Here is a 15,060-nt window from a genome sequence, read left to right on the forward strand (position 1 = left end):
TAGATATTGGGGCAAGCGCAGAATCTTTACTAAATAAAAATATTTATTTTTCATAAAACTTGCTCTGTAATACTCTGAAGCTCAAGAGCACATTCACAATGAATCGCCATGAACTGTGAGAGACTGAATTTATAGGGTGGAGGGCAGTCGCTGGTGGTGTTTGGCAGGTGATCCCACCTCTTGGGTGCGTGGGAGTGATGAGTTTACTTGTGCTTTATTGTACCTTTTGTGATTTACAGATTTTTTGATTTCCAGCTCTTTTCCTCTTGATTATGTCTTTTGATTCTGTATTGGGAATTTGTTTGCTGAGATTGCTTTGTGTTTCGGGCCATTCCTTTTTATCTTTTGTGTTCCACAGAGTTTCATAGAGATTGGAATAAATTGTTTCAAAGAATATATCTTTTATTTTATAAAGATACAATACTTGACCTTATTACTAGCTAGGGTTTGATGATGATACTTCCCTCTGGTGGGCATTTTTGGAAGTGCTTTTAAAAGTTATCAGGATTTTTCTGCTTTGAAACAGCTAGTCGAAAGCAAGCTATAAAGACTTCTGTAGTTGACCTTATTGCTGCTTGTTACTGGCATATTCTGGTTTAGTACTCCATTGTGTCTGTGCATGACCTACTCTTCTGTCCAGCTCTGTGATGTGTGTGCTCTTTGGGACCACAATAAATGATGATTTACTTGCTCACAGGAGCTAGTTATTGGGGCTAGGAACCTACTTAGGTGAATCAGTCGTATAAGCTCCTCTGATGGATTCAGATGAGGTTCTTTTTTGGGATTTAATATTTTATCTGACATCTCTTGATGTGGTAGATTCCCTCACTCCCCTCCCAACAATTCTGCCACCCTTGTACACTAATAGGGTATTGGGCAGAATAGTCAGTCAGTCATTCTCCAACCTGCTATATCCGAACACAGGGTCACAGGGGTCTGCTGGAGCCAATCCCAGCCAACACAGGGTGCAAGGCAGGAACAAATCACTGGGCAGGGCGCCAGCCCACCGCAGGGCACACATACACACACACCAAGCACACACTAGGGACAATTTAGGATCGCCAATGCACCTAACCCGCATGTCTTTGGACTGTGGGAGGAAACTGGAGCACCCGGAGGAAACCCACGCAGACACGGGAAGAACATGCAAACTCCACGCAGGGAGAACCCAGGAAGCCTTCCTCTACAACACTGGGTGCATTATGGGAAGAGATCTTGGACTGAGTACCTAATTATCACATTGCACATTTAGTCCAATACCCACACAAACACACAGAGATATGTTCATTCACTAATATAGATCCAAACCAGTCAGTAAGGCTGATATTGTGCATTTATTTGCTGTGTGGACTGAAACCAAGAATACCCCAAAAAAATATTCACTGCAACAAGGGGAAGTGCAAACTCCACACAAGACAGTGATCAGGGCCATCATCCTGTTCTAGGCCTTCACCATCGCTTGTGTATCCATACTTGCTCTGCTGCTAAACTATCTGGGTTAAGTGAAAACAGAGGACTTGTGAGAGGACTAAGAGATGAATGCCACAGGTGACACTCATTAATGATACTGTACTTTCAGTTTTGCAAGAGGCATAGTTGGATGAAGCAGAGAAACAACTGAGCAAGCAGAAAGTCAGTAGAGCAGACAAGTGAGAAAAACAGAAAAAACACAAAAAAATGACTGATTAACATTTGAAAAGGGTTGCAAAGTATAAATGTAAATCCTGCCTTCACACTAATTTTCAGTCCAGCCTTATAACATTCCTGTCATTATAGATTTTATTATTCTTCTGCCTACCGTGCTAAAAGCTCCTTTGTCTGATCAGTCAGAATTGTGCTGTCGGCTTTTACCATGCAAGCCAGTGCTGATGTAACCCCAGCTTTCAGTAGACGTTTTACACGTTTCTCCACAAAATCCTTTTTGTCCTAGAATTGAAAGTGGAGTTCTAGTTAATATTTGTTTTTCAATGAATAACATCAGCCTGTCAAAATGATGATTGAACCATTTCTGATTATTTCCTTATGTTCTTGTCATAATGCATTCCATGTTGCACTGAATTTAAGGACTCAGCTCTCTGTGGAAAGGCCAGACAGAACCAGAGAGACCAGACAGGCCAATTTAAGTTTAAAAATAAATGTGCTGCTGGCTGAATCCAAGCCAGTGATTAAATTTCCTAACTCCTTACCTTGGGGTGCTGCTCAGGCACATGCTGCTTGGAAAACTTTGCCAGCTGTACCAACTCAGGAATGATCTCCTTCTTCTCATAACTGTTAGTGCAATTCACCAATGTGGAAGCCACTGCATACAGAATGGTCTTGTCTTGAGACTGAAAAGAAAATAATTGATGCACAGTTATTACAATCAGCCTGACTTAAAACTCTAATTTCCTAACTTCCCTAAAGATTAACAGAACATCCTAACCATGTAGGGCTAAATTTCTAGGGCGGGCTAAAGAAATTAAATCTATGCAGCTTGGAAAAGAGTCCATAATGTGGGTGTTAGTAGAACCTATAAGCATGATAAAGCTAGGAGCCACAAGAGGAGATACTAGACACAGTTATGGAAAGGCAGGTTTAGAATGGGGCATGGAAGAAAGTGTTGTTAACAATAAGAATTTACTATTGAAATAAGTTCTGATCAGATTAGGAAGAGGCTGGATTTATCATTTATACCAAGCAATGAATTGAGGTAGCCAAGTTGATTCTTGGATTACAGACTTTGGAGTAAGGCTGATTTTGCTTTCTGTGCCTCATCTTAGAGTCCTAATATTTGAGTAAAAACGAATTTTGATTTTCATCAACCCCGACAGACTGTAACAATGTAGTATTCTGTGTAAGCTTGAAATGTTTTTAGTAGAAACAGCTAAGCATTTTTGCATTTGTGGGTTTGTGGAAGTATGGAAATAGTTTGATAAACTGAAAAGAGAGTTAATCACTAAGAGTTTTGCAAGAGTCTTTTTTTGTCAGCTCTAACAGCTTCAACATCATCCATATTTGTGATATCCTTGGTTTAAATTGCCTTTCTGTCTATAGATATGGTAAGATGCTTTTTGATTTTTCTTTTTCTTCTAATGCATCATATCCACAAAGTACCTTACAGAGCTCAAACATTGCCCTCATTGCAAGTTCATCTTCAACAAAGTCATCCTTCACGTCTGCATCCATTGTCAAATAAGCTAACCCTTCCACAGCCCACTTTCTGGTGCGTACATCAATATTTGGATTACATAACCACCTAAAAAAAGAAAACAGAGTTAGCATCCTGTTTAAATAGCACATTTCATAACATCATGACTGCCTGGGTGTTTCTTTGGGTTCTGTGGTTTTTCTCTTATACTTCATAGACATGCATGGTAGGTTAATTGGTGCTACTGGTAGTGAGTGATGGTATGTGTGTGTTTATATCTTGCAATGGCCTGGCTCCATACCCCAGGTTGATTGTTGCCTTGCACACAATACTATCACATAATGGAGAAACACATCAATTAATTGACTATACTGTTCTGTGAAGACGTTTATGCCAGATGCCATCTACCTAGAACATCAATGAATGTGTAATCAAGAATACATTTGTATCTGGACCTTTTCTTATATCACAAGGTGTTCTTTATTTGCCTCATATATAGCATAGTACTTTAGAGAATCTAAGTCTATTGTTTGTTATGGGCCTCGTGTTGAAATTATCTTTTGCAAAGTCACAAGTACAACAAATATTCATTGCAAGCAGTCCTTAAATAATGATTATTCTGTTACTTATTGAACTCTTCGTTTAAATACACTTCCTGTTTTCTATGGAAGGTGCAATGGTTCAGAGTCCTGGGTTGGCTTCTAAGGCCCAGTCACTATCTCTATGAAGTCTGACTGTCGTCCCCATTTCTACATGGATGTATATGTTAGATTAATTGGTGGCTCAAAATCTGACCAGTTTGGATGTACAGTATATGTGAGTGCTCCTTGTGAAGGACTAGTGTGCCATCCAGGGTGGGTGTCTCTTATGCTCCGTATGCTATTGTGGTACGAACTGGCCCCTGTTATTATGACCTGAATTATGTAGTTTTGATGTTGGACAGAACACTGCCCATAAGACATGAAACAAACCTGTACAGGAAAATGTTCCACTCAAGTGTAGACCCCTACACACTCACACTGGAGCCATCTTGGAGTCACCAGCTGGTACTTTAGTGAGCTTATGGCACAATGTCAATCACTATGCCACCATTCTGCTCTTTTGGTAAGATTGTTCTAAGTCTAAGTTATGCAGCTCACTGAGACACCAATGCAAATAACAAAATATGTAGAACAACCATCCCTTTGTCTATCTGTTATTAGGAGGTTAATATCAACAACTCCATTTCCAACAATTCTTATAATCTCTGAATCTACACATATTATCACTTTTTTAAAAGACTAAATAAAAGCTTGGTTAAAAACTGACTGCGGACAACTTCACAACACTGGCCCTTGCTTTACTAAATCTGGTAAATTAATTCTGAGTTCCTCGATTGAGAACAAAAACAAGGAAACTTAAGTAAAGACTTAAGTTACAACACGGACAGACAGACAAACTTGGTTTAATGCAATACTGTAATAAATAAAATGTTAAGAAATGGTAAACTGTGTTTTGTCTCTTAAAATACCTATACCATAATATGTTTTATTAATATAACAATAAACTCACTTGCGACACTGTTTTGCAAGCTTTTCAGTGGAGCCTTCTGCAAACTGCCGTAGGCTATAGTCATCCCCACCAGCAGACCCTAGTTTACAAAGACCCTGTAAAGGATAAAAAAGTAATTATTGCCCCATATACATAATAATCACATTCGTGTTTATAGAAGTGTTCATGTTTTTTCTGAGTTTTATAAGACAGCCATTATCTTCCATATTATGTCACCCATAGACAGGACTGTCAGTTGCAATATTGATGCTTGGTGGTGATTTCATGTAACGGGAATTCTTTAAACATCTTCAGTATTTGTACATTTGTTTTTTTATGTATTTATGTACTGAGAAAGAATCATCCTTGTTGAGTCTAATATTCTGCCTGTGCTGACATGTGTTACACATCTATGTAAATCAGTGACACTGTACAATAAGCAATTTATGATCCAGTGACCCAAAAATTCCCAGAATTGGTTAACAGCACAGGAGTAGGGTGTAGTTATCGAATATGCTGGAAGGTATTGTATGCCTACAGTCTGGTCGATCAGTCTGCTGAGTGGTATTAAGTCAACCAAGTGCAGATTTCTGGCATTTACTCTATATTTGTATAGGTGACTTGGGCAATTTTCTTTTCTTCAAGACACCATGACAGATTTTCAAAAGACCATGATGATAATTTTTTTCAACACTGAAAAACTTGGTTATAAAGAGTTTATTCTCCATTAACAGCCTGTTAATCAGTGACATTACATTGAACTGCCTAGCAGAGCCATACAACACAGCTTGGCAGTTAGAAAACCTTACATAAGAACAACAGTCATGCCTGCTTACCAGGCTGTGCTCTGAATGAGCATTCATTGGTTTTCAGCTCTCATACACAAAGAACTAGCTCCTGAGACTAAAGACATAATCAAACCTGTTTGATTTTATCAGAGCAAGTTGCAGACAAGTTGGACTGAGTTACTGGGTGTCTCAAATAACATAACTGGCCTTCATGGAAGCTCTCTGCCAACTGCTAAGATTATGTCAATGAAGGCTAAGACTGAAAATCGCTGGAAAAGTCATCTGTGATGGCATCGCTTTAATAAGACTGTTATCAGTCACATGATATGAAAGTCAAGTGACCTATTATATCATCATATCCTACAGATTCCAGATGGTGATCTGCGCATTTGCTTTGGATCAAAGACCTCTTAACTACAAAAAGGCACTTCTTAGAAGACTTTAATGTTACTTTAGTTTGTTGACTGGAATTTAATTCTCATTTTGCACTTTGATTTAGTTGCTTTCTCTTTTTCCTCCCTGTGTTATGACACTTAGATTTTGCTTTATCCCTCACTATGTGTTTATCTCCCCATCTTTACTACTTCTCAGTGCACCCCCTTTCTTCAAAGTGTCCAAAACAATGGTAGTGATAGAAAGACAGAAGATGTCTGGTCAGAGTAGACTTTTTTATCAAGTATGAGTTTCAGCCCCTCTCTGAAAAATGCTTGATTTGTGAAATCTGAATGTAAATCTGAATGTGAGTTTGCCTGGGATTAAGTACTTAAATCTGTGCCACCCAAATTAAACAAAATAAAGAGATATAACAATCAAAAAAATAATTATGCCTTTTTGGTGTTGCAACCTACTTTTTGCCATGTAAGTGTCTTCTCGACCCACCGAGGGGAAGTTGGGTTTGCCTCTTGGTGAATTGAGTGCAATCGTCAGGGTGACTACATGCAGCAATCAATCCGTAATCCATCACAACCCACTACCATTTAAACAACAGTGGTTGAGAAACACTGACTAGAGGGTCATTATTGTCATGCGTACAGAGTAAAGAAAGATTTTAACTTCTATGGGCTTATCAAAATATAACCGGTAAAATCACAAAACATATTGTACTTTACAGGAGACAGTTTATCTGTGTACTTCTGCTCCCTTTTGTGCTTTTGCTCTTACTATACTATGCTAAGATTTTATGTTCTTTTGAATATTGTCATTTTGGCTTTCTCTCTAGTTGTTGCCAACTTGTTTTGGTTATTTTTGGATTGCCTTTTTCTTTTTGTTTAGTATTTAGTATTTAGTTTTGCCATTTTTGAAAATGTAATCTTTGTTTAGGGAATTCTTGTTTTTTATTTTGAAGTATTAAACATTTTTGTTGAATTTTTCTTTATTTTATTTAATATCTGAAACTAAATAGTAAAGTCATATGTATTTGCACCAGGGTTTTTGCTGTTTCCCCTTCCTGATTTGGTCTTTTGGTTTTTTGAGTTTTAGAACTTTGGTCTCGTTTGACCCATGAGACGTAAATCACAAAACACCTTTGTTTCCATCTTTAGCCCCATTTGAAGAGTACCGCACAGTGTTGGTAAATTTTACCATGGATTACCACTACAGCGATAGACATGCCCTTCTATCGGTACACAATGCTGTGAGGTCAAAACAGCCACACTTGTTGTAATTTTGTAACTATTCCTCCTCCCCATAGCAAGCTCTAGTGTCCAGAAACACATCTACTTGGCTGATGTAGGGACAAGTTTTCCAACCACCTAAATTTATTCTGCCAAAAACCTCTAATATCCCAGGGGAAAGGCCATTTTCACAGGAAGTGACATAATTTTACTGTAATGCTGATTTGCTCAGGACTATTGAAACTATTTTTTATAAACTTTTTATAGATGGTAAAATACTCCATAATCTTTACTAAGATGTAAAAGTGCATTTTTTAAAAAATAACATAAATGATTCAGACAGAGATAAAATTAGAGAGTAATTACTTTACCCCTTCTCCTGATGCAAACCTAATCCGTCTAAATATGACTTTTATCTACAAAGCCACATGGCAAGGTTACTTGTAGTTTGTGGAGACAGATGATGTTTTTTCTTTTGCTTTTTCATTGTTTGCTCAATGTTTTAATGTTTTATTCTCAGCAATAGTGAGGTCAGATTCATGTTCAATTCATACATAAGAGGCACCTGTGAAGATTCTGTTTATGATCTCTCTGACCATCCTGCAAGTGACTTCTGCTTTCTTTGCCTTGTACTAAAATGCATGTCTTCAGTAAATCAACAAATTGGACAGAGGGACTGCTCTTTAGCTTCCTACATAAACCTTTTGTTTAGGCATTGACTTTGATTATTATTTAGTAAATTACTCTTTATTATTAAGTAAATGATATATAATTTATGAAATTAATTTGAAAACTCTTTGGTTTTCCTAAGAACAGACTTTTTAACATGTAAAGTACAAAACATGTACATATTACTGTATGACGAGAACTTACTACTAAAGCTCGGATTTTGATCTTCTCATCCTTTGTCTTCTTGTATATGTCCTTTAGTAGCGATACTCCATTAGTAATAATGAAGGAAGCTCTACTCATTTTGGTGGATGCGTGAATTAGAGCTTCAACTGCCACTAGTTGATCAACCTCTCGCTCTGAGCCACATAAGGCCACCATCATTTCCATCACACCTTGCTTTCCGACGATCTTGTTGCCAACGTCAAAAGGACCTTGAAGCAAACCAGATACAGTCTGGATGGCATGTAGATTCTTATCCATATCTTTTGGATCAAATTTGCCCCTTAAGTCAATAAAGACATAAGTAAAATCATATTAGACATGTGCTAGTGAAGAAAGGAGTTTAGGGAAATACATGAGCATCATTTCCACATTGGTGAGTACTTAAATATCTGGTTATAATAATAGAGTTTTGAGATGAGTGCTTTTTGCCTTTTTCTAGCTATAACACTTATTCATCTTCCTAAACTATAAATATACAGTAAATCCACAGTTACAGAACAATATAGTTTACAGGTGCTATAGTCCAGTTGCTGGTGCTATGTTATTTTACACCCTAGGCCAAGCTTATTAGTGCACTAACTAACTCTTTGGTAGCTATGCCACCTCATGATCTGCACCATAGGTGAATGCCTAATTCACCTTAATGGTGGCGCCGGCCCTATTTTAAGGATAGGACAGAACAAGGTCTTATACATGAAAATAAAAAGTCATGAATGAATTACGATAATCAATGACTGGATTTATTTAGAAGACTTTGATTGACTGTGAAGATTATGAAAAGTACACAGAAACATAGAATATGAATATGAGTGTATATAAGCCAAGGCTGGCTCACTAAGGAGAACAGATCTTCATTGCTTTTAGCCATGATGGCGTTTACCTACAGAGTATGTAGACAAACAGATGGATAATGTACTGTATAATAACACATAAACAATGTATATTAAACATAATTGGCATATTTAATATATCTTTATAGAATATAGTTGTTAGTACTAAAAATACATACTATATGTATGAAGCAGTTCAACTGATTTGAATGTCAGACTTTTGTTCCCTCAGTAAACAGACAACACTTACAGTATGTACTCTTCACAGATCTTGAAATAATTTTCTCTTTCTGGATCACAGCGGAGATCATCATAGAGCTTATTAAGAAGAATGCATGCTATCATCTGAGTGTTTTCAGATAGAGGCAAATGTTTGGGTAGATCTGGAACTTGCCCGACCACTTTCAAGATTTTTTTCAGTCCTGATGGAGTTAATCATACACAATAGTCATTTTTTTTACAAACAGCAATAATGACTCAGCAAGACACATCCATTCCTACATATTCATCTTTATAACTAGTACTTTTTGGATAGACATTCACTACCCACCAAGTTGAACTGGATAACAACTGGTTTACAAAATGGATGGCAATGTTATTGTAAGAAAAAGTAATAATAAGAAAAAACATATACAGCATGAAAGTATTCCCTATAGAAAATTAAATTCTATTAATTTAATTTTTCTATGGTGCTCATCACGAAGTGCAGGAACAGAGCACTGTAATAAGTTAACAGGTAAAATACAATTATAAACTTTAAATTACTAATTACATACTGAATACACATAAAGGTACAAATACGCTTAAACACGCAGTATACACAATATATAAATTGATCCAACAGACATCACATTGTTGAATTTGCTTAGTCCATTAAAAGGTCACAAAGTCTAGGAGGCTATAGCAGTAGTGACAGATGTAAGGCCAGAACAAGGCATTGCAGGGCACACGTGATGTGATACATCCAAAGCAAACATACTGATGTTTCCAATATGCACCTCTGTGGGATACTTAAGAGCAAAGTAGAGCGCTCAGGAAAATAAAATATCACTAGTAAGTGCAGTGGCACAGGCAGGATTTTGAACCCTGGTCTCTGAATTGCTGAGGTAGTAGCCATTATTATAATAATAGTGCTTTGCTTTTCGTTCATAGATCCTAGTAATATAAATTTGGTGCCATTATATACTGATACCAAGCCTCCATTGTATGTACTTCTTTTTATAACATAAATTCAACTGATTTAACAATTATTTCTGGCATCACTTTAAAAGATATGACATATTATTGAATTTTTATCAAGATATTATAACGTGTTATTCTTGTAAACTAAGAGTTTGAATTCATATACAGTATATTCTGAATACTTTGCTATGGAATACAATAGACTATTCTGTTGAAGAAGTCATTTCTTTGCTGACTTTGAAAAATTTAAATATAGCTTGTTCAGTCCTCTTTTTGTCTATTTTTTTCCATTATTTAGACTTATCAAAATTATACTTTGCTGCCACCTTTATCTAATTCTAATGCAACATACAAGATTAGGGGCTTGTTTAAATAGATTTTTTACATTTTGAGTCAAGGCTGGCTAAGTGACATGATCAGGGTGGCACAGTGAGGTCAGAGCCAGGAACTGAAATAACAACCTTGAGTTTTAAAGTCCAGTGCCTTGGCAACTACACCCAAGTGTATATACTTTATAATAATAAAATGTTATCATGTCATTTACTAACTCACTTAGGGACACGGGTGGTACTGGAGCCTATCCCGGTATCACAGTGTGCAAGTTGGAACAAACCCTGGAAAGGGCTTCTGTCCATCACAGGTGAAAACACACACACACACACCAAACACACACTAAGGCCAATTTAGAGTCATCAGTTCCCCTAACCTACATGTCTTTGGACAGTGGAAAGAAACCAAAGAAGCCGGAGGAAACCAACACAGACAAGGAGGAGAACATGCAAACTCCATACAGGGAAGACCTGGGAAACAAACCATGCTCTCCTTATTGTGAGGCAGCAGTACCACCACTGCGTCACCATCCTGCTTACAATAATAAAATTTTGTTTCCCTTTTTATTTTTTTTTTAATGTATAGTATGCACTGTGTGTATCCTGCATGCAAAGTTTATAATTAAACATGCAATGATGTGAAAAGTAATAAGTGCACAATTTATCCTCTTTGGAAACTGGTTAAGGAGTCAAATGACACAGCTAGTAATTTTCAATGCATCATTGTGTGTAATATACAATAAAAACAGAATACAGACTTTTATTTTTTAAACTTTGCATTTAGATTCCCCTGGGACAGAACACTCCTAGAGAGTGTCTCCTCCGGGTGGCAGATGGAGGAGGTCCTGGAAGTGGGACTGCTGTGAATATTTATAATAAGCAGCCATGGACCAAAGCTCACTTGCCCCGAACTAAGGGGACCCTTTTCTTTGAGCTAATCACTCACACATGATAAGAGTGATTCAAAGACATCAAAAATGAATGGTCTAAATGGTTAAGAACTGTGGCAAAGAAAATTTTAAGAACTGGAATATGAAATATAACATTGTTAACTGGTAAATGAAAGAGCGATAGAAGAAAAAAACAGAAAGGTGCAAGAACCAAATACTATGAATATCTGAAATAAAAAAGAAGGGTCGTAGAATAATAAATCCAAAGGATAAACCTTCTTTTTGGGATCTCCAATTGAAAGCAGTGCATGAGTTGAGACAATTATAAGCAGTGAGATAGAAAAGATGATAACAAGATGGGAACCTATATATCCAAGACTAATGACAATGAACTATAAACTACAGGAGAAATTAAGACTGATACAAATGTTTTCACTAACAGAAAACAGTATAGCAGGTGAAAAGAATGCATTTAATGGAGATCAACAGCAGGCTTTAGAGAAACTGCAATCCAATGTCCAGCTCATAAAAGTACAGGGTAACTGGCAGCCAGAAAGAATAGGGACATGGAACAATGGGAGAACATGGCTTGGAAGGAGAGGTGAATGAGAATGGGTGGTGAATGCTAGATTGGTGTAAAACTAATCAGATGCTAATTGGAAACATCACAAAAAAGTTCAATCACAAAATAATTTACAAAATTGCTTATGAAGCAGAAGAACTGGATCATAAAAGCATGAATAACAACATTACCTATGCAAGAGGCATGCAGTGCATGATGTCAAAGCAATCAGGGGAGCAGGTCTGCATACCAAACATAGATTTGTCATAACAGATTTGAAAACCAGTTAAAGATGGAGGAAGAAAATACTTAAGAACTAAATTGGAATCATTAGAGAAAAAAAAAACAACAAAAAACAGGAATATGCAAATAGACCTACAAAAGACAAGAATATGCAAATAGGCCTACAGAAAAATTAGAAGCTGCAGAGGAAAATTAAAATGATAGCAAAAAAAAGTGGACCATAAATACAATGTGGGTAAAATTTAGGAAAACATTATTACAAACAGCTAACAGACAACTACTGAGCTAAACTAGGACCTTGTGCAAAAAAAAAAAAACAAAAACAAAATGGTGGGATAATGAAGTGAAGACCAAGATGGAGGAGAAAAAAGAGACATAGGGAAAATATTTAAAAACAAAAATTGAGGAAGACAGGACAATACACAAAATAAAGTTAGAACAGACTAAACTGTTTGTGAAATCAGAAAAGAAAAAAGAGCCAAGGAAATTTAGTAAGAAAATAGAGGAGAATTATATTGAAAACTAGCAGAATACCCGCGCTTCGCAGCGGAGAAGTAGTGTGTTAAAGAAGTTATGAAAAAGAAAAGCAAACATTTTAAAAATAACGTAAGATGATTGTTAATGTAATTGTTTTGTCATTGATATGAGTGTTGTTGTCATATCTATCTATTTATATTATATATATATATATATATATATATATATATATATATATATATATATATATATATAGCAAAATACCTGCGATTGGCAGCGAGAAGTAAAAAGAAAAGGAAACATTTTAATAATAACATAACATGATTGACAATGTAATTGTTTTGTCATTGTCATGAGTGTTGCTGGCATATATATATATATATACACACACAGACACATATATAAACATATATATACATATAAACATATATATAAATATATATATATATATACATCTATACACATATATACAGTTATATATATATACATATACACACATACATATATATACATATACAGTGGTGTGAAAAATATTTGCCCCCTTCCTGATTTCTTATTCTTTTGCATGTTTGTCACACAAAATGTTTCTGATCATCAAACACATTTAACCATTAGTCAAATATAACACGGGTAAACACAAAATGCAGTTTTTAAATGATGGTTTTTAATATTTAGGGAGAAAAAATCCAAACCTACATGGCCCTGTGTGAAAAAGTAATTGCCCCGAACCTAATAACTGGTTGGGCCACACTTAGCAGCAATAACTGCAATCAAGCGTTTGTGATAACTTGCAATGAGTCTTTTACAGCTCTGGAGGAATTTTGGCCCACTCATCTTTGCAGAATTGTTGTAATTCAGCTTTATTTGAGGGTTTTCTAGCATGAACCGCCTTTTTAAGGTCATGCCATAGCATCTCAATTGGATTCAGGTCAGGACTTTGACTAGGCCACTCCAAAGTCTTCATTTTGGTTTTCTTCAGCCATTCAGAAGTGGATTTGCTGGTGTGTTTTGGGTCATTGTCCTGTTGCAGCACCCAAGATCACTTCAGCTTGAGTTGACGAACAGATGGCGGACATTCTCCTTCAGGATTTTTTGGTAGACAGTAGAATTCATGGTTCCATCTATCACAGCAAGCCTTCCAGGTCCTGAAGCAGCAAAACAACCCCAGACCATCACACTACCACCACCATATTTTACTGTTGGTATGATGTTCTTTTCTGAAATGCTGTGTTCCTTTTACATCAGATGTAACGGGACATTTGCCTTCCAAAAAGTTCAACTTTTGTCTCATCAGTCCACAAGGTATTCTCCCAAAAGTCTTGGCAATCATTGAGATGTTTCTTAGCAAAATTGAGACGAGCCCTAATGTTATTTTTGCTTAACAGTGGTTTGCGTCTTGGAAATCTGCCATGCAGGCCGTTTTTGCCCAGTCTCTTTCTTATGGTGGAGTCGTGAACACTGACCTTAATTGAGGCAAGTGAGGCCTGCAGTTCTTTAGACTTGTCCTGGGGTCTTTTGTGACCTCTCGGATGAGTCGTCTCTGCGCTCTTGGGGTAATTTTGGTCGGCCGGCCACTCCTGGGAAGGTTCACCACTGTTCCATGTTTTTGCCATTTGTGGATAATGGCTCTCACTGTGGTTCGCTGGAGTCCCAAAGCTTTAGAAATGGCTTTATAACCTTTACCAGACTGATAGATCTCAATTACTTCTGTTCTCATTTGTTCTTGAATTTCTTTGGATCTTGGCATGATGTCTAGCTTTTGAGGTGCTTTTGGTCTACTTCTCTGTGTCAGGCAGCTCCTATTGAAGTGATTTCTTGATTGAAACAGGTGTGGCAGTAATCAGGCCTGGGGTGGCTACGGAAATTGAACTCGGTGTGATACACCACAGTTAGGTTATTTTTAACAAGGGGGCAATTACTTTTCACACAGGGCCATGTAGGTTTGGATTTTTTTCTCCCCAAATAATAAAACCATCATTTAAAAACTGCATTTTGTGTTTACTTGTGTTATATTTGACTAATGGTTAAATGTGTTTGATGATCATAAACATTTTCTGTGACAAACATGCAAAAGAATAAGAAATCAGGAAGGGGGCAAATAGTTTTTCACACCACTGTACATATATATACACATACTGTATATATAACACACACATATATACATACTGTATATACAACATATACATATCTACATATATACTGTATATACACATATATATACAAATCTACATATATATATCTACATATATATATATTAGGGTGGGACTCGATTAAAAAATTAATCCAATTAATTAGAGGCTGTGTAAGAATTAATCTTGATTAATCGTATGTAATCACGTAAATTTGCCCCAAATCGCAAATGTTTTTTTTTAATTTAAAACGGTTTTAGTGGGCGACAGAATCAAATAATAGACATGGACATGAATATTGTAAACTGAAGCTGTTTTAATTTCTGAAAAAAAGCTTTTAAACTGCATTTGAATTCAAAACAGAAACAAAAATATCATCCCTGGTTAAAATTGGGCAGACTTAAAAATAAAGTGGTAGTTTAAGTACTTTAAGTACATTTTTTTCAGAATAGTATTGTCTTTAAAT

At 36.4% G+C, this 15,060-nt stretch overlaps 1 protein-coding gene across 3 annotated transcripts in view; it reads right to left on the minus strand.

Moving 5' to 3' along the window:
• The window catches only part of unc45b (unc-45 myosin chaperone B), a 60,644-nt gene that overhangs the window by 17,302 nt on the left and 28,282 nt on the right, over window positions 1–15,060 (minus strand). For all 3 annotated transcript variants that reach the window (XM_039758803.1, XM_039758805.1, XM_039758804.1), the window contains exons 9-14: window positions 9,033–9,204; window positions 7,932–8,232; window positions 4,679–4,773; window positions 3,094–3,235; window positions 2,187–2,327; window positions 1,799–1,926 (exon numbers count right to left, since the gene is read on the minus strand). In XM_039758803.1, the coding sequence (XP_039614737.1) occupies window positions 1,799–1,926; window positions 2,187–2,327; window positions 3,094–3,235; window positions 4,679–4,773; window positions 7,932–8,232; window positions 9,033–9,204 (979 nt within the window). The remainder of the gene's footprint in view (window positions 1–1,798; window positions 1,927–2,186; window positions 2,328–3,093; window positions 3,236–4,678; window positions 4,774–7,931; window positions 8,233–9,032; window positions 9,205–15,060) is intronic.

This window comes from Polypterus senegalus, chromosome 7 (genome assembly GCF_016835505.1).
Source record: "Polypterus senegalus isolate Bchr_013 chromosome 7, ASM1683550v1, whole genome shotgun sequence".
Lineage (NCBI taxonomy): Eukaryota > Metazoa > Chordata > Cladistia > Polypteriformes > Polypteridae > Polypterus > Polypterus senegalus.